This window comes from Neomonachus schauinslandi, chromosome 14 (assembly GCF_002201575.2).
Source record: "Neomonachus schauinslandi chromosome 14, ASM220157v2, whole genome shotgun sequence".
NCBI classification, from domain to species: domain Eukaryota; kingdom Metazoa; phylum Chordata; class Mammalia; order Carnivora; family Phocidae; genus Neomonachus; species Neomonachus schauinslandi.
The window spans coordinates 40,806,752-40,824,856 of NC_058416.1; the positions used below are offsets into that span (position 1 = coordinate 40,806,752).

An 18,105-nucleotide genomic window follows, 5' to 3' on the forward strand; every position below is an offset into this window, starting at 1 on the left:
GGTGGATTCTCATATCTCCTTCTGCATTCAGTTTGTTATAATATGTAGCTTTAGCTAAAGTATATAAAGAAAATCCAACATGAGATGAAGTTAGAAAAGAGAGGAGTATTTTAATAGTAATTTTAGGTCATTGTGGCTACTCTTTTGATACTACACCAAAACTTGACAATTTTTGTTCCATAAATGTTAGTTTCATAAATGTGTTTTTTGCAATGTGCACTCTAAAGCCTTATCAAGGAGCTTTCATACTTTGTTATATTAAATCCATTGGTCTATCTTGTACTCTGGACAATTTATCCATGTATAATTTTGTAACATCATGTGTTAACCATTTGGAAAATAGTGTTTTACTGAATTATGTAGATCTTCCAGAGATTGACACATTTCATTAAGCAATACAGGAAAAAAGTCACCTTTTCACCTCCCTTGATATCACAGTGGTTGATAAAAGTTTTCCAGAAGTCTCATTTTTGTTTGAAACTCCAATTTATCATTGACAACAAATAATTGTCTTCCTTGAAGTGACAGATTCACTTTATTAAGATATAATGTCTTCCAAATACACTAGTCTGAATAATGATAGATGTCTTTCATGTAAAAATGGTATTTTGTGCAGTAAAACCCCCCAAACAATAGCTAGTTTAGTTCTTAAATAATCACACAAGTACTTCCCTTGAGAAGAACATTGTATGTTATGTAGCAGAACTGCTTTATGCATACCTCCCATTTCTTCACTAGACTATGGGTTGAAATTTAATAAAATTTGGTAAAATTAATCATTTTTACTGCAGCTACAAGGACATTCCTAAGTGAAATTATATTTTATTTTATTACAATTGTATTTATTTTATTCATAAATTCATTTGTTTTTACTGTATGTGCCAGTGAAGAGTACAGTATCATTTACAGAATAAATGAATGAATGAATTGCTGTTATAACTCCAGAAATCATACAGATTTTTCATGGAATTTATGTGCTCGGGAAAAGCAGATTATAGACCAAATCCTCTTTTATCAAGTCTTGAATAGCTCCTTCTACTAAGTCAGTTGAAAACATTGGACTAATGAAGGTGTCTTGGAGTGTTACCCAAGAGTGCTCTGGAGATACTTATTGATGCCAGGATTCCAGCTTTCATCTGTTCCTTTCAACCCCTTACGCTCTTTAAACATTACACTTTTTCTTCTATCTGAAGATATCACAAGTTAATATTTAGGTCCCAAACTTCATCTCTTTCTTTGTTTTATTAGCCAGTTGATTATTTTGAATAAATCTTAATTCACTACAAACAAAATATGTATTCTCTCCTTGAAAGTACACTAGCATGAGTTTTTAAATGAGGCCAGTATTTTTCAGCTCTGCATATGTGACTGATTATGAGAGAAGAGTACATCAGGAAAATCATATGTGTAAAAAGCATAGAGATAGAGAAATTTTAGTTTTATTTTAGGTAAGACATAACAGACAAGAAAGTTTAAGAAGTGATGGAGTTGAGAGAAGGGTAAACATTCTTGGTAGAAGGGCAGGATGGTTTTTTACATATTATTTTGTCTTATGAAAAGAGGTGAATTATATAGGAAAGGTATTAGTATCATCGTTTTATAGAAGAGAAAACCTAGCTAAAAAGACTTTTCCAACTGCCAGAGAGATTACATTTGTTATTTTTAGAGTTAGGAAAAGAACCCAAGGCTCCTAAAATTCATCCAGAATGCATTATTATTAGAATTGCTTTTAATCCTTTCATGCCTTAATACTTATGATAAATGAAACCGTTATGAGGAGAAACACATTTTTTTTTGAAACTAGCAATGAGCCTTCTACAGTCCCTGATGAATGTAAAGCCCTAAGAACCAGATTACATTTTCCATAGACAGAAAAAAAAATTACAGTTCCAGATCTTTTTATAAATGTAAATATTCAAAAATCTGCCTTTTTAGGGGCTCCTGGGTGGCTCAGGCGTTAAGCGTCTGCCTTCAGCTCAGGTCATGATCCCAGGGTCCTGGGATCAAGCCCCTGCATCGGGTTCCCTGCTCAGTGGGAAGCCTGCTTCTCCCTCTCCCACTCCCCCTGCTTGTGTTCCCTCTCTCGCTGTGTCCCTCTGTGAAATAAATAAATAAAATCTTTAAAAAAAAAAATCTGCCTTTTTTATGGGAGGCTATTTTACTTTATTATTCAAGACTGGTGTAAGAGTCACTGCCATATATTTTTCAGCCTAAGAATGTACTTTGGATAGGAGATAAAAGATTTTGATTAACTGCTAGGCAATTTAAAATGTGCTATGGCTACCCCTTCCCTTTCTGGTGAGTAAAACAAAAACCAATTTTTCTATATTCTATATAAAGCAGCACTTTAAATTTGAGAAACTACTCTATTTTCATAAATTAATAGAAAATTACTAGTGTGAGGAGATTTTTTGCCAGTACATGAAAACTGTGAAATTTTACTTCTTAAATTTTTAATGCAAGAAAAATTACAGAGTGTAAAATAAGATTTCAATTACAATGTTGCTTTCACTCAATAATTAAATTCTTTCTTTTCAGGTAACTGATAAATACCAGTTGAAAATAAAAGTACAAGACATGGATGGTCAGTATTTCGGTTTGCAGACAACTTCAACTTGCATCATTAATATTGGAGATGTAAATGACAACTTACCAACATTTACCCGTACTTCTGTAAGTACATGATAGTAATAAAAGAAGAATGTAGGACCCGGTGTTAATTGCTAAACATACATAACTCCAACCATGCCTGCCCCATTATTTCAGATGCAGTGTCCCCAGTCACATGACAGTAAATTGGACTTAGGGTTTGAAATCATGTAAACATAGTCCTTGGAAATTAGAAGAACTGAGTTTATTTCCCACAGTGCTCTATTTGTGACAGTTACTAATTAAGGCTTTTTTGTTTTTATTATTTTAGTATGTGACGTCAGTGGAAGAAAATACAGTTGATGTGGAAATCTTACGTGTTACTGTTGAGGATAAGGATTTAATGAATACTGTGAATTGGAGAGCTAATTATACCATTTTAAAAGGCAATGAAAATGGGAATTTTAAAATAGTAACAGATCCCAAAACTAATGAAGGAGTTCTGTGTGTGGTTAAGGTAAGAATAAATTAGTAAATTAGTTATTTGTAGCTTATAATATCATAGATTAGCATACTAGAGCTTAATGAAAAGAAGGAATTCTGGGTAAATATAAGAATAAAATAGATACATAGGTAAATATAAATGCTATGTTCTCCGTAACTATAACAGGATGAATATATTCAAATTGGAGAACCTTTTATAAAGTCTTGGTATTTAAAATAATATTATATATGTGTGTGTGTGTGTGTTCAATAGTATCCACTTTGTAACCAACAAGTCTTAACAATTAAAAAACTGGCACAGCTTTGATGCCCATGGGACAGTGCCAAACTTTCCTAGCCCATTCTTTCTATAGCTGAGTCAGGGAGCCTTCACTTATTTCCTGAATTTCCCAAATGGTGAGTTATTCCTGGTGAGACCCATAGGGACAGCATTTGTAGATTTGTTCATCTATATCTAGCACACATTACAACCTTAGCTTCCTTCTTGGTTGAGGATGGGAATCCTCAACCATTCAAAGATGCAAATACTTGTGAAACCTCCTTCTAATACTATTCTGCAGCATCTCAGAAGACTTCCCTGCCAATTCAGAAGCCAGTTAGCCCATAAAGCCACCTGCTTTGGACACAGTCATAGTCTTATTTCTGCTGCATCTTTAACTAGAACATGATTCTATCCTGGGTCCATGTAGTTTCCCTTTTGTACATATTCTCAAAGAGCATGCATCAAAAATGACAAATCCTTTTTCTTACAATGATGAAAATTAAGTGCAGTTTGTAGGTTAATTTCTATGTTTCAAAATAGCAAAGAAATGTCTTTTGAATCATATCTCTTGCCTCATCCAACCCCTGCCCTAATCCTTGGTATTCTAAGAAGCAATTTTATCTCTGTGAAGTCCAAGACCTGACAAGATTTCTGTCTTGCAGGAAATGGCTTTACCTATTCTCATTACAGCTACATATCAGGCAAGATAAAATAAAAACCTTCCATTAAATTTGGTACTACTGGTTCTTTAAAAAGTAACTGGGATGGAAGAGCTAAAAAAGGAAAGTGTAATGTCCATGAGCTTTCTATTTTCTTCTCTGTCCTCTCTGAGAAACATTTTATAAATTTGACTCACATTTTCCATCCCAAACCAGGTACAAATAATTCTATTCATTTCAGAAGGATAGGATAAGCTGACCCAAAATGAATGGAGTAGTAAATAACCGTTGATTAGGGTATGGAGGTCCTAAAGTAATTTCTCAAGTGTTAACCTTGAAACACCTTCATTAAATGCTTTTTGAATTCATTATCAGGACCTCTGATATTACTCACAGTTGAGAAACATTTTTTGTTTTGTTTTGTTTTGCTTTTCTGGTTCCACCCAAATACTGAATCAGGTGGATTCCCCTCCTCCAACCACCACCTAGTTTCTGGGTATATATTTAATATTCTCCTGACTATTCTCAACACTAGTTACGTATGCCAGCATGGCCAAATCCTAAATGTCTTGATCTGATTTTCAACACACTTGTGTTTTGTAGCCACTGAATTATGAAGAAAGACAACAGGTGAACCTACAGATTGGTGTAGTTAATGAAGCTCTGTATTCTAGAGAGGCTCATTCACGATCAGTCATGAGCACAGCAACAGTTACTGTTAATGTAAAAAATCAGGATGAGGGCCCCGAGTGTAGCCCTGCAGTGCAAACTGTTCAAATTAAAGAAAATGTGCCAGTGGGAACAAAGAGCAATGGATATAAAGCATATGACCCCGAAACAAGAAGTAGCAGCAGCATAAGGTATCCTGTTTTAGTTAACTCCAAATTTACCATGTTTTCAAAATTCATAATTTGTTGGGGCACCTGGGTGGCTCAGTCGGTTGAGCCACTGCCTTCAGCTTGGGTCATGATCCCAGGGTTCTGGGATTGAGCCCTGCATCGGCGGGGGGGGGGGGTGTCCCTGCTCAGCAGGAGGCCTGCTTCTCCCTCTCCCACTCCCCCTGCTTGTGTTCCCTCTCTAGCTGTCTCTCTCTGTCAAATAAATACATAAAATCTTAAAAAAATAAAATAAAATTCATAATTTGTTTTGATGCCAGAATTGTAATTTAGCCTATGATACAGTTTGTTATTTTCATTCATCATTACTAATAGGTATAAGAAATTAACTGATCCAAAAGGGTGGGTCACAATTGATGAAAAGGAAGGATCGATCACAATTTTCAGAAACCTGGATAGAGAGGCAGAGAGCATCAGAGATGGTATATATAATATCACAATTCTTGCGTCAGACAAAGGTAAGAACTTTGTGTTTAAGCCCATCAATTTCCGCCTACTTATATCCTCAGTTTGTAAACCACCAACATCGACTTGAAATCAACTGCATATATTCTCAAAGTGTATTTCTCTCCAGAAGACATAGAGCAATTGAAAGGTTTGCTGTAATTTATTAACTCATGGCTGCTTTCTAATAACACCCTCAGTTTTCTGTAATTATAAAATAATTTAGTAATAGAAATACCGGAGACCATAATTTATTAAAAGTAAACAATCATTGAAAATTGAGAAAGTTACTTTAATAAAATTAGCTTCAATTTATCTAGTCATGTTTTTTAAAATACTCGCTTTGGCAGGAAAATTCATTACACGGAGAACATACTGATTACTCCCATAGTGCATTCCTACAAAATTGTTCTATCTTTTTACAGAAACTCTCAGTATATTGGGGATTAGAATTCTAATTAAGGACATTATATAAAAATAATCATAGTCATGATTAATGGTATATTATAAAATTAGAAAGACAAACACTGTGAATCCATAAAACCATATGAAATGTAAAATGTTCTGTGAGTCCTACAAAATGGAGAGGAATATGAGCACAGTGGTTATATATGAGATCCATTTAGTGCATAACATACATTTGATCTTTGTGCATCCATAAACTAAATATGCTAACTACAGCAAACGTAAGTTATTACACTATGGTTTACAACATTAGAGTTTAGAAGCAATCTTGGAAGATGTTTTAGGTATTTCAGTTCTCTCTAAATGAATGAGAAATGGTTCCTATCCATTGATTGAATCGGTAAGGTTGTAGTTATTATTAATTTAACTTTGATTAATTAAAGACTGTCCTTTAAAGGCCTCAGTTTCCTTTGTCCCTTTGTCAGGACATGCTTTTTGGTCAAAGGCAAATGAAAAAGAAGAATAACATGAAAATCAAATCTGGGGGCGCCTGGGTGGCCAAGTCGTTAAGCGTCTGCCTTCGGTTCAGGTCCTGGTCCCAGGGTCCTGGGATCGAGCCCCGCGTCAGGCTCCCTGCTCTGCGGGGAGCCTGCTTCTCCCTCTCCCACTCCCCCTGCTTGTGTTCCCTCTCTAACTGTGTTTCTCTCTGTCAAATAAATAAAACCTTTAAAAAAAAAAAAAAAGAAAATCAAATCTGTTCTTTTTACATTTTTAACAGTCCTTGGCAAATGGCTTGTTGATGGATCAGATAAATTTGTTGTCCGGAATTAAGTGATTTGGGATATAATTTTATTCTACATTCTCCTTTGCTGCAGAAGAGATAAAATAATTGAGAGTTCAAATATTTGTATGGAGTTTAGATGAGCTCAATCATCATTGTGGAATAGAATAAATGTGTCATGGGGCCTTTCCCATTCATTTCTGTTGAAGAGGGTAGGGGCTAAATGTTACAACTATTTTATGAACTGAGATCATACAAAAGGGTTTTGTTTTTTTTTTTCCTTGTTTTGTTTTTATCTTTTTCTAAAATCTATGCTGGCTAATTTCATTTGGACCCTCCCAGCTGCTTCCTAATGAAAGATGCTCTCTTGGGAGCACTGACTTCAGGTCCATTCTCTCTTCCCAACTTCCTGCTTCTCTACAGCACTTGCTTTCTCTTTCTAAAACTCTTGCAAGGCTTCTGTGTGTAAATTTTTCCACACTTTCCTCTGTGGTCCATATGCTTTCTGGTACTACCTTCTGCTCTCCTGAGCCTAGCTATTTCTTCAACCTTGGGTTCAATTTCTCTCTTCTCAATGTTTTCTCAAATTGAACTCTCTTGGCAGTGTCATTCAGCTTTAGGTTTCTATGTTTGTTGTATTATTCCAGCTTTAGGGAGGAGTGTGTTTTCATAATTTTTGAAACATTGATCAGGAGGTTGCCATGCAGAAAAATCACAAAACCATGGGTAGTTCACTTTCCATGACTTCATATTTGGAATTAGTACTTACTCATATAGAATTGCATTAATATTAGAAGGTGAGCATTGCATGCCTACACTCTAATGAATTAGAGTATTATTTATTTAAACAGCAGATTTAAAAACAGCCATGAAACACTGAATTAGATGTCTAAGATCTTCGGTTTAAATATTGTACACCGCTACGAATCACAATGCCTCGAAAAATGGAGTGAATTGCACAACTCTAAATGTTGAATGGAAGGGAAGTTCAGGCATTTAGCACGGTGGTAAAAGAGCAGACATCGTAGAAGTCAATTTTTAAAGACAAGGCGATCCATCAGATTCAGCCAGTAAGCCATGTGCTTTCAACTCTGTGTGGACTCCAATGGCAAGAAATGTTCGAGATATTCCACAATCCCAGTTTTCAGAGAGAGCCAGAACATAGCACATAGGGTGAGGACAAGAGATTCTGAGATGTGAAATTATTCTGCCCTCCAAAAAAGTATGCCAGGCAGGTAAAATACAGGTCCCCCTGCTTCCTTTGGCTCCCTCTCCTCTCTCTTTTTTTAAGTTGTCCAAAGGGAGAGATCATTGCCTTGTTTCTTACATCTCATTCCTTCTCTCCTGGTTCCCTTTTCTTCTTGTTGGTGTACATCCTTTACTAGTTCTCCCAGTGGTGTGGTCTAGGTGATAAACCCTACCCATTTTATTCTGAAAAATATTTTAATGTCATTCTCCTGCTTGATCTGATCATTTGACTTAATGTAAAGTTTTGAGTTAAGTTCCTTTCCCTCAGCACCGTGCAGGTCGTACTCCATTATCTTCTGGTGTCTCATGTTGCTGAGGTTTATCTACTGTCAGTCTCATTCTTGTCCATTTGTAGATAATGTGTCTAGGTAACTTTTTTGGCTCCCTAGGTTGCATTCTGTAGTTTTAATAGAATGTTTATGGTGTGAGTTTATTTTTATTTATGTAGCACTGCCTTCAGAATATATTTTTAAAAAAGATCCATGCTTCTCTTTAATTCTGGGATATTCTCAGCAATTATCTCTTTAAATAGTGCTTCCCTGCCATTCTATTTATTCTCTTCTTCTGGAGTCCCTATTAGAGGAATGTTGCTGTTTTATTTCCACTGGAACTTAAGCTATAATTTCATTGTTCTTTCAACAGTTACCCTTTTTTATGTCTTTGGAGATACTAAATACACATGTTTCAAAGATGTCTTGCATAGAGTGAAATTAATCTTCTGGTGGGTGATTTTGTTGGTTTTCTTTGTAGCATTGCTCTTGCTCCTTCTGGAATTTTGATTTGCAAACCTGTATTACGTATGAGGTGTTCGGTTTGCTTTCTGTTTTTGGTTTCTTCCTCTCTCCCACTATACCGCATAGCAGTCTCATAGTTGCCTCCATCTTGTCCTTTTCTGGGTCTCACATTTCAGAACCAGGTCTCCTGGCCCTTGATGACACCTCAGGTATCGCAGGTCCTGTCGCCTTGGTCGAGACTGTAGGGCGGTGCCTGGTCTTCCAGCTTTCCCAGGTTGGCAGCTTCATGTAAGACACAGCCCCAGACAGCATAGGTTTGTTTATCCTCTTGTCCATCCTTGATGTCCCAAGGCCTCCTGATTAAGCAGAAAGAAGTGATCTAGACACAGAAATCCTGGATTTGTGTTCAGCTTCAGACTTCACAACTGTGTTACTGATCTGTGGCCTGGACCCACATCCACTTCATCTTTGAAGCCCCTAGATTTTCCGGTACGGTGCCCTGTACAAAGTAGTTATTCAGTAAGTTTTTATTAAGTATAGAGACAGATGCATTCCTTAGGCTACAGCCACTGTGATGAGTTTGGTTTACAAGTGATTTTCTGCTTCTGGAATCTTTTTACCCTTCAAACGTTTCTATGTACTGTTTTTTCTCATCTTCCAAATCCATATCTTCTACCTTTCTATTCCCCTGCTCCAAAACCGTATGCACTTTCTATATGCATATCCTTAGGCTGGACTTTTAGCTCTTCTCTGTGGTATCAGTTCCAGCCAATCTGTCCATCCCCCTCCTTATGTCCAGAACGTGGATGTGCATACTGTGCTTTCCCACCTTCTCAAGTCTCCTTGTGCATGTAACTATACGGCAGTGCTCTTGGTCATATTTTCTCCTTTCAAAAAATCGGTCAAAACTAACCTCCATGAAAGTTTCCATGTCTTTTGCAGCTATTTAGTGAATGAATGACAAATCGAATAGCAGTTATTTCAAATAGCACAACCTATTTGAAAGTGATCATTTTTTTTAAAAAACATTCTTTAAGGGCATAGCCTGTGACTGTGCTTGTCACTGCCATTTATATGTTACTGGTGCCACATCCATATTTAAAACTGTTTTTTTCGATGTACAGTTTCCTAGTGAAAACCCAGAACATTAAAAAATTCTGTTTTTTTCATCCGCTTTTCTAGACGGGAAAACATGTACTGGGACCCTGGGAATTATACTTCAAGATGTGAACGATAATGGCGCAGTTATTCCAAAGCGGACAGTAGTAATCTGCAAAACTGTCCTGTCATCTGCGGATATTGTTGCTGTCGATCCCGATGGGCCTACGAATGGCCCGCCCTTTGACTTCAGTTTGGAGAGTGATCCTGATTCAGACTTAGAAAGAAAGTGGAGATTGACAAAAATTAACGGTACGTGAATACTAAGTTGATACCAACTAAGTTCTTAGTTTGTGCTTCTGACTTTAGCCACGAGAGGATCTGTGTTGACGAGAATGACAAAAACGAACGGGCTCTCTCCATGCCAGCTTCATCGCTCCCTACCTCGGCTCTTAACAGTTCAGTGCATCCTGTGTCTCCTGAAGCCCTGGTCACCCAGCACTCCAGCCTTCACGACTCACCACCTGCTATAAACTGAGGGGGTTTGCCTTTAAGGTGTCCTTGAATGTGAATTTCTACCCCATGCTTCCAATGAATATTCCTCCATTTTCTTTTATGACAGATTAGAAAACAAAGCCAAGGGAAGGGGAACAGGAAGGGAGAAGGAAAGCGAGGACACACAGAAGCTACAGTGACGTGTTAAGGCCCTGTGTCCTGAATCCTGCTCTGTGAACTGACAGCATTTTCAGAACTAACCTTATTTTTAGATTTTCTCCTTTCTGCTGATTTGGTGTCATAACATCATTTCTTTTTAGATTGTGTGGAAGGAGGTAGTAATTTTGTTTAATATTCCTGCTTCATAGAGTAAAACATTGGCAGGATTACGTCAGTCAAAACTTTGTTACTTTAAAGTTCTACTCATCTGTGAAATAACCCAAAAGTCTGGGAAACACCAAGTTAAGAAGAACGTATCCCAAAGAGTCTTTGAAGTCAAATAGGCTGTGTTCAATGCCGGCTCCCCTGTTTATTAGTGATATAAATATGACCATGCTGTTTATTTTCTTTGGGGCTTAATTTACTCATATGTAAAATGGGATTATTTGGGGGAGTAAACAAGATAATGAATGTATCAGGCCATGGCACATTATGCATCGGAGTAAACAAGATAATGAATGTATCAGACCATGGCACATTATGCATCATAAATTTTGGTTCTGCTAGTCTTCTTCTTATTTTTTACACATAAACTTACCAAGTTAACCATGCTTTCTTTTAAAATGGACTTATTCACTGATTTCTTTTTTTTTTTTTTAAGATTTTATTTATTTATTTGACAGAGAGATAGAGAGAAAGCACAAGTAGACACAGTGGCAGGCAGAGGGAGAGAGAGAAGCAGACTCCCCGCCGAGCAGGGAGCCAGACATGGGGCTCGATCCCAGGACCCTGGGATCATGACCTGAGCCGAAGGCAGACGCTTAACGACTGAGCCACCCAGGCGCCCCTATTCACTGATTTCTTTACCCAAACACCCAAATTTATATTTAGAGCTTCAAACACCCTAAAAATAAATGAGACTGTCACCCTAGGCCAGTTAAATGGGGAGGGGTTATTCTTAGGCATGGGCATGTGGCATTTATATTCAGAATAGTATTCTGTCTTTGGATCTGTACCCGAGACTGAATTAGATATTGACCTGGATATTTTCTACCCTTCACCTAAAAAAATACATCAAAACTAAAAAGTATACAGTTGGTCCCAGGGTCCTATAGGACTGTGAGACGGTATAGCATCAGGACAACTCATGCTTGCCACTATGTTCAAGGTCAGCCATGTTCTAAGTTGTCAGAATCAGTCTCTGACAGTGGGTCACAACTGTTTGTTTGGCACAATATATGAAAACAGAGTAAGGGGAAACATCCAGAATTTCAGATTCTGATGAGCCATGTATAAAAGCAAATTGCACTGAATGGTGATATTAAAAATTTTCAAAGATATGATAAAGACCAATGTCTTGGCGCGCCTGTTACTTACGATAAGAAGGGCTTGTTTATGGGCAGAAAAATATATTATTATGAGAGCCGAAGGAAGTTTATGTGAGAGGCAGCAGAGAGAAACTTGCATGTGCAGTATGTTTACCGTTGCTCTAGATGAGAACTCGTCAGTCCGTTCACATTCTCAGTCCTAGCAGTGGTGCCTTCCCATCAGGAAGATCCGTTTGTCAGGAAATATGGCGAATATCCTAATGCTAGGAGAAATTAGTGACATTCTCTATCATTCAGTTTTATTTTCTTTCAGATACGGCAGCTCGTCTTTTCTTTCAGGAGGACCTTCCGTTTGGAACGTACCGAGTACCTGTCAGAGTCACAGATAGACACGGCCTGTCACTCATCACTCCATTGAATGTTATGTTATGTGACTGTGTTACTGAAAATGACTGCACGCTTCGCACAGATCCGAGGACTGACCACGGAGAAGTGAGACTTGGAAAATGGGCCATCCTTGCAATATTGTTGGGCATAGCCTTGCTCTTTTGTAAGTCCTTCACCAACTCGAATAATAGCCTTTGCGATAACTTTCAAGACACATTCTTAGAATCAGCATTGCTCTCTGTAGCTGTTCATTTGTGTATAGTTCTAGGTCTACTTAACACAACATACTGAATTTATATATTGAAAGCACTCTTCTCATGTTACCTCAGCATAGATATAAAATTCAGCGCAGAAACACAGCATTTAGCACGTCTTCGTGGCATACCTGGTTAGGTCAGACTTTCTCCACAAGCCATTGATGTTTTCTGGAAAGCTGTCTTTGTATTAATCATCCTAAATTCATAACTCTACATTGTTTTATGATCAACTGAAGTAACTTCTTCCATTCTCCAGGTATCCTATTTACCTTAGTCTGTGGGAGTACTGGGGCAGCGAAGCAGCCCAAAGTATTTCCTGATGATTTAGCCCAGCAGAACCTCATTGTGTCAAACACAGAAGCTCCAGGAGACGACAAAATAGTAAGTAATTCATTCTGTTTTAAAATAAATGCAGAGGACAAATTGGCCTAACCAACTATAATTATCTTTTCTGAGAAGAGTTCTTTTGAAATCAGGTAACTGACAATATAGAAAATTTCATCGGTCCTCTGGACTAGATAGAACAATGTTGATTCTCATGGTGATATATGGCCTTTCAATGTGGTCATGTAGTGTTACTTAATAGTAAAAATCCTTTAGCATCTCATTATTATTTCTACTTAAAATAGAACTTCAACTTTAGGTCCAGACTTTTTTATATATTGAAACTGCTGTTTGTGTTGTAAAAATATTTCATTTAATTATTCACAGATCATCAGCATAATTATTTTTAATTTTTTTTTCTGGCAACAGCAATAAAATGACTGCAAGCTTTGATCAGTGTGGGAAGAACTTTAATGGAGTCTTTCTGGTTCTAATATGGGTTAGCAAGAAGCCTGAGGTCAAATACATGAAACGGCAATGCTAGCAAGTGACTACAGAACTCCAGCTTTGATTTCTAGCCTAGTACGTGGATGAGGAACATGTAAATTTTCTACAGAAAGCATAATGATGATAAGAACAGGAAAGATTTAGAAAACAAAAGTGTGTTGACATCTAGGAAAGTATTGAAAAAAATAAAACTTAGGGTTTCCTACAAAAACACAGCATAGAAAATCAGTGACCAGAGCTTTGGTGTTCTTATTTGCCCTGCTGATTTATTTTTCTTCATTGAGATGGCAAGGATTTATTATTGCAGCTAAGATTTTTATGGCAACTCTTTTTTCTGTATTTTTGTTTTAGTTGAAGGGAATGACAGTAGACACTGAATAAAAATACCGGTCCCCATTTCTGTTTCTGTTCTAGTCTAGTCCAGTCCTTCTAGGTGAAGGGAGTGCATTTAAACCAAGCAGGGTAAATTCACGTGAGATGTTGATATCGGAATCCTGATTTTGAGCCTTGAGATTTCGGAAGGATTTAACAGATGACATTGTACAGTGTTCTAAGAAGTTTTTTGAGAAGGAATATACATTCAGCTTTCTGATTTGTCTCAAGGTATAGACCGCTTGACATCTGCAGTTTGCAGATGCATTGGCGCTGCATGAAGTTCTGGCGTTACAAAAGTCGGGTATTCAGGATTGCTAAGACAGATTTAGTTCTCGCCCTCAGGGAGCTTACCTTCTAACACAAAAATGTATGGCATTATCTGCATGTTGTTGTTGTTGTTTGCCTCTGTATGCAAATTGTTTGCATTTCAGTGCCCCACGAATGGCTTCACAATGCATACTGTGGGCAATTCGGCTCAGGGAATTTGTGGCACCCTGGAATCAGGAGTGAAAAATGGAGGGCAGGAGACCATTGAGCTGGTGAAAGGCGGACACCAGACCCTGGAACCGTGCCGGGGGACCGGGCACCATCACACCCTGGATTCCTGCAGGGGAGGACCCGCGGAGGTGGACAACTGCAGATACACCTGCTCCGAGTGGCATGATTTCACTCAGATCCGTCTTGGTGAAGTGAGTTTCCCTGAGGGTCCTACAAGTTTATTTTGATCTCTTTTCAGCTTTCTCAATTATTTCAATTTAGTGGCCTGACTCTTGTTTTCAGTTAATGATTAATCTATTAATTGTAAAGTTGTTGTTCCTTAATTTTGATTTAGTAATGCTCAGATATTAAGAGGACATTTACTTTTCCTCTCAGTTTGTTTGGTTTTTAATTCTTATGGAAACGATGTTAGGTGATATTTATTTATTTATTTATTTATTTATTGGACATGAAATGTCTTATTTGGTATAAGAACAGTCCCAGTTTATGTGTTTTTGTTTTTAAAATATAGAAGTTATCTGTGTGATGATATTTAAATTATTTTTTTTCCATGACTTTGTGTGAATATTTCCCATGTGACAAATTGAATCTTAGAAACCAGAAGCGTGGTACGAGGCAATTATAGCCTTATGGTCACTAAGCCTATCTGGAAAGATCTCAGCCCACATCAATTTGGGCTCAGTTTAATGGGTGCATCTCACTTTAGACATGATTTTGAAAGGGAAACTAATGATTACCTAACATGAACCCTCGTATACTTGGGTTTGCTGCCACATATGTGAGATTTTAGAAACATGCTGTAGAGTGAATTTATAGATGATTTATGATACAGACCAATCATGTGCATTTTTTATATGTAGGAATCCATTAGAGGACACACTCTGATTAAAAATTAAACAATGAAAGGTAAATCAAAGCAATTATTTTTATGTTAGTAAGTTTTGGTATTTAAAATAATAATAATAAAATATATTGTGTTTCTCCCCTGGCAGAAGGTGCAACTGTGTAATCAGGATGACAAGCATAAGCATGCTCAAGACTATGTCCTTACGTATAACTACGAAGGCAAAGGATCGGTGGCTGGTTCTATAGGTTGTTGCAGTGAACGACAGGAAGAAGATGGGCTTGAATTTTTGGATCATTTGGAACCCAAATTTAGGACACTAGCAGAAGCATGCGTAAAGAGATGAGTGTATTCTAATAAGTCTACAAAAGCCAGTGGCTTTATCTCCCTCCCACCTGTGCTTTTTTCATTACAAGCCAGGAGTTTTGAAAAATAAAAGATGCTGTGTTTCGGGTTTTCCCCTCTTTATTTCCATGGGATCTCTTTAGCCAAGTGGGTATTTACAGAAAAATGCTGTATATACGTATACAAATTTCCCAGGTTTTACATAGTTATTAATTAGTTGTCTTCCACCCAAGGAGACCTACAGATAGAAAAATTAAGGAAGTCTACATTATTGTTTACATTTGGGTATAATGACAATAGCCAATTTATAGTGCAATAAAATGTAATGAATTCAAGTGTGTGTCCTACACTGCTTAAAGTATAACCTGATAGAAAATTGTAGAGAACTCGCTTTAACATTATCTTCACTTACCTAATTAATTTTTTGTGTGGTGCTTGAAAACTGCTGTTCTCCTAAACATTATAAAGTGTGTATATTACATTCTTGATAATGTTTTATTCTTATAACATTAACTTTCTTTTTAATGCAAAGGAGAGTCCCAGCCAGGCATTGACTGGTAATACAATTCCATTTTGGTGGAGTTTAGTTTCTGTGTTTCATTCTATATAAAATCCTGCACTGAATCTACGTTTCTCTGTTACCTACCTTGTCAGAGAAGTTTAAGTTTAAAAACTGCTTTAAGAATGTATTTTTACTTCTGCAGAGTTTCGGTCCTTGGTCTGCCTCTGTCTCTAATATCTCTCTCTCTATATATTTCTCTCTCTCTCTTGATCTCACTCTCTCTCTTTATTTTTTAAATTTCTTCTTGGGTTGGAGAATCTAAATATTTTGAAAAGCCATCTCTCTGCTCTTCTAAAGCGAGTGATTCTGTTTATGTTTTATGTAAGTGTATTATTCTGTTTTTTTTGAAATCTCTGTAATGTTGACGTTATTGTTTCAAGTATCTTGGTCATTGCTTCATTATTTCCTCAACAAAGGAACTAACTTTGCCATTGAAACTAAAAATAAGTCATGCTTTTATTAGATGCAACATTCTGTGTTAACAAAAGGGTATTTAAAATTGGAATGTGGGGCGCCTGGGTGGCTCAGTTGGTTAAGCGACTGCCTTCGGCTCAGGTCATGATCCTGGAGTCCCTGGATCGAGTCCTGCATCGGGCTCCCTGCTCTGCAGGGAGTCTGCTTCTCCCTCTGACCCTCCCCCCCTCTCATGTGCTCTCTCTCATTCTCTCTCTCAAATAGATAAATAAAATCTTTTAAAAAAATTAAAAAAAATAAAAATAAAAATAAAATTGGAATGTGGATAGTATATAATAGCATGTTTACAGTTCATATCTTCAATGCAAGGGTATAGTTTTTAAATGTGAAATAATGATGGTTTTTGAAATAAGCTTTGAGGTACAGGGATCGTGAAAGTTCTCCAGGAATAAGTATTTTATAACTTTTTAGATGAAACGACTAGTCGTATCTATGTGTTTGAGAAGTTGTTGCTTTCTTTTTCATATTTTAAGATTACAGTTTTTAACAAATGTAGAGTGGGCCAAACTATTTATATTTTGAAACAATAAGACAAATTAAACTAAACAGCCAACCAAGTTCCAGGCCAGGTTTCACAGCTGATTTCAGTCAATGAAACACACATTTTAAATGTGTTTCTGATAGTAACAATTGTTAATACTGTGCCTATCTTAAATTCACAAGTTTGGCTTATAAAAATTATTTTTAAAAATTAACATTGGGTAATTATTCCATAGTCAATTTATCTTTTTAATAGTTTTATTATTGTTCAGTCAAAAATACTATTTCCCAAAGTTATTTTAAATAAATCATGTCTACAATGTTGTGTGTTACTAGTTATGAGAAAGTAAATCAAGTAGTTTCAAAATATTAGTGTGAGTTTGTTAATCATGTGTCCTTATAAGATTATATTTGTCTTACTTTGAGAAGTGAGTCTATTCTTTAGAATCGTGTTCTACATTTTTCAGAATTTTAGAGTTTGATGTGGAGAGATCATTGGTCCATTGTTATTACCACATGTATATAATTTTGCTATTCTAAAGGTTGTCATGCTATGGGATTTGGTTAAGTTGCATAGTTTCTCTGTGTGTGTGTGTTTTTTTTTTAATTTCATCATGAAATGGGGGATGATAATATAACTCCTTTCCTAGGGTGGCTGTAAGAAATTTGAATAAAAAAATGGTTTTTAAGCATGAAATTCATATAGAGTTGTCCACCTAAAAGGCACTCCTATAATACTAAATGATTTAAAATGTCACTTATACACCTCAGTTCATATTAACAAAGATCAGTTAAGAAAATAGGATAACTGAAAGCTGTTTTGTTTTGCTTTACATTAGAATGTTTGTCAATTGAGAATATGTCTCTTCATAATGATTACCTGATGACTGGGTCTTATATATCCAATTGTTCATAACGAATATTGTAAAGATTTTTGAAGCATCTGCAAAGGATTGCCTAATTTGAAATACTATGGAACTGTTTAGTTCCAATTGGATGGAAAGCAGAACATCTACTTAAAATGGGCACTAATTCTAAAACCCTATAAAAGTTATATATGCTTTTTTTTTTTTTTTTTTAAAGATTTTATTTATTTATTTGAGAGAGAGAATGAGATAGAGAGAGAGAGCATGAGAGGGGGAGGGTCAGAGGGAGAAGCAGACTCCCCGCTGAGCAGGGAGACTGACGTGGGACTCGATCCCAGGACTCCAGGATCATGACCTGAGCCGAAGGCAGTCGCTTAACCAACTGAGCCACCCAGGCGCCCAAAAGTTATATATGCTTAAGACTCTTCCTGCCATGCCCTTCCTAGGCTTCTCTCCCAGCTGGAAAGGTTGCTTGTCTCAAAGACAAGAAATGGCTTCCCTGGGGAATTTAAGACTGTTGGCTTTCGTCAGGGTAACCCTAAAAGTACAAAGACTCCAGAGAGTGCCTTGATGCAAATCCCAAC

At 36.8% G+C, this 18,105-nt stretch overlaps 1 protein-coding gene across 5 annotated transcripts in view; it reads left to right on the plus strand.

Moving 5' to 3' along the window:
* The window catches only part of DSC2 (desmocollin 2), a 33,899-nt gene extending 17,622 nt beyond the window's left edge, over positions 1-16,277 (plus strand). For 2 of the 5 annotated variants that reach the window (XM_021686279.2, XM_021686280.2), the window contains exons 8-17: positions 2,539-2,673; positions 2,921-3,106; positions 4,618-4,874; positions 5,226-5,368; positions 9,705-9,932; positions 11,916-12,152; positions 12,503-12,627; positions 13,884-14,141; positions 14,811-14,856; positions 14,943-15,033. In XM_021686279.2, coding sequence (XP_021541954.1) covers positions 2,539-2,673; positions 2,921-3,106; positions 4,618-4,874; positions 5,226-5,368; positions 9,705-9,932; positions 11,916-12,152; positions 12,503-12,627; positions 13,884-14,141; positions 14,811-14,846 — 1,605 coding nt within the window. In that variant the 3' untranslated portion in view covers positions 14,847-14,856; positions 14,943-15,033. Of the gene's footprint in view, positions 1-2,538; positions 2,674-2,920; positions 3,107-4,617; positions 4,875-5,225; positions 5,369-9,704; positions 9,933-11,915; positions 12,153-12,502; positions 12,628-13,883; positions 14,142-14,810; positions 14,857-14,942 lie in introns of all 5 variants that reach the window. The other 3 variants (XM_021686276.2, XM_021686277.2, XM_021686278.2) reach the window with 2 other exon arrangements.
* Positions 16,278-18,105: the final 1,828 nt, after the last annotated feature.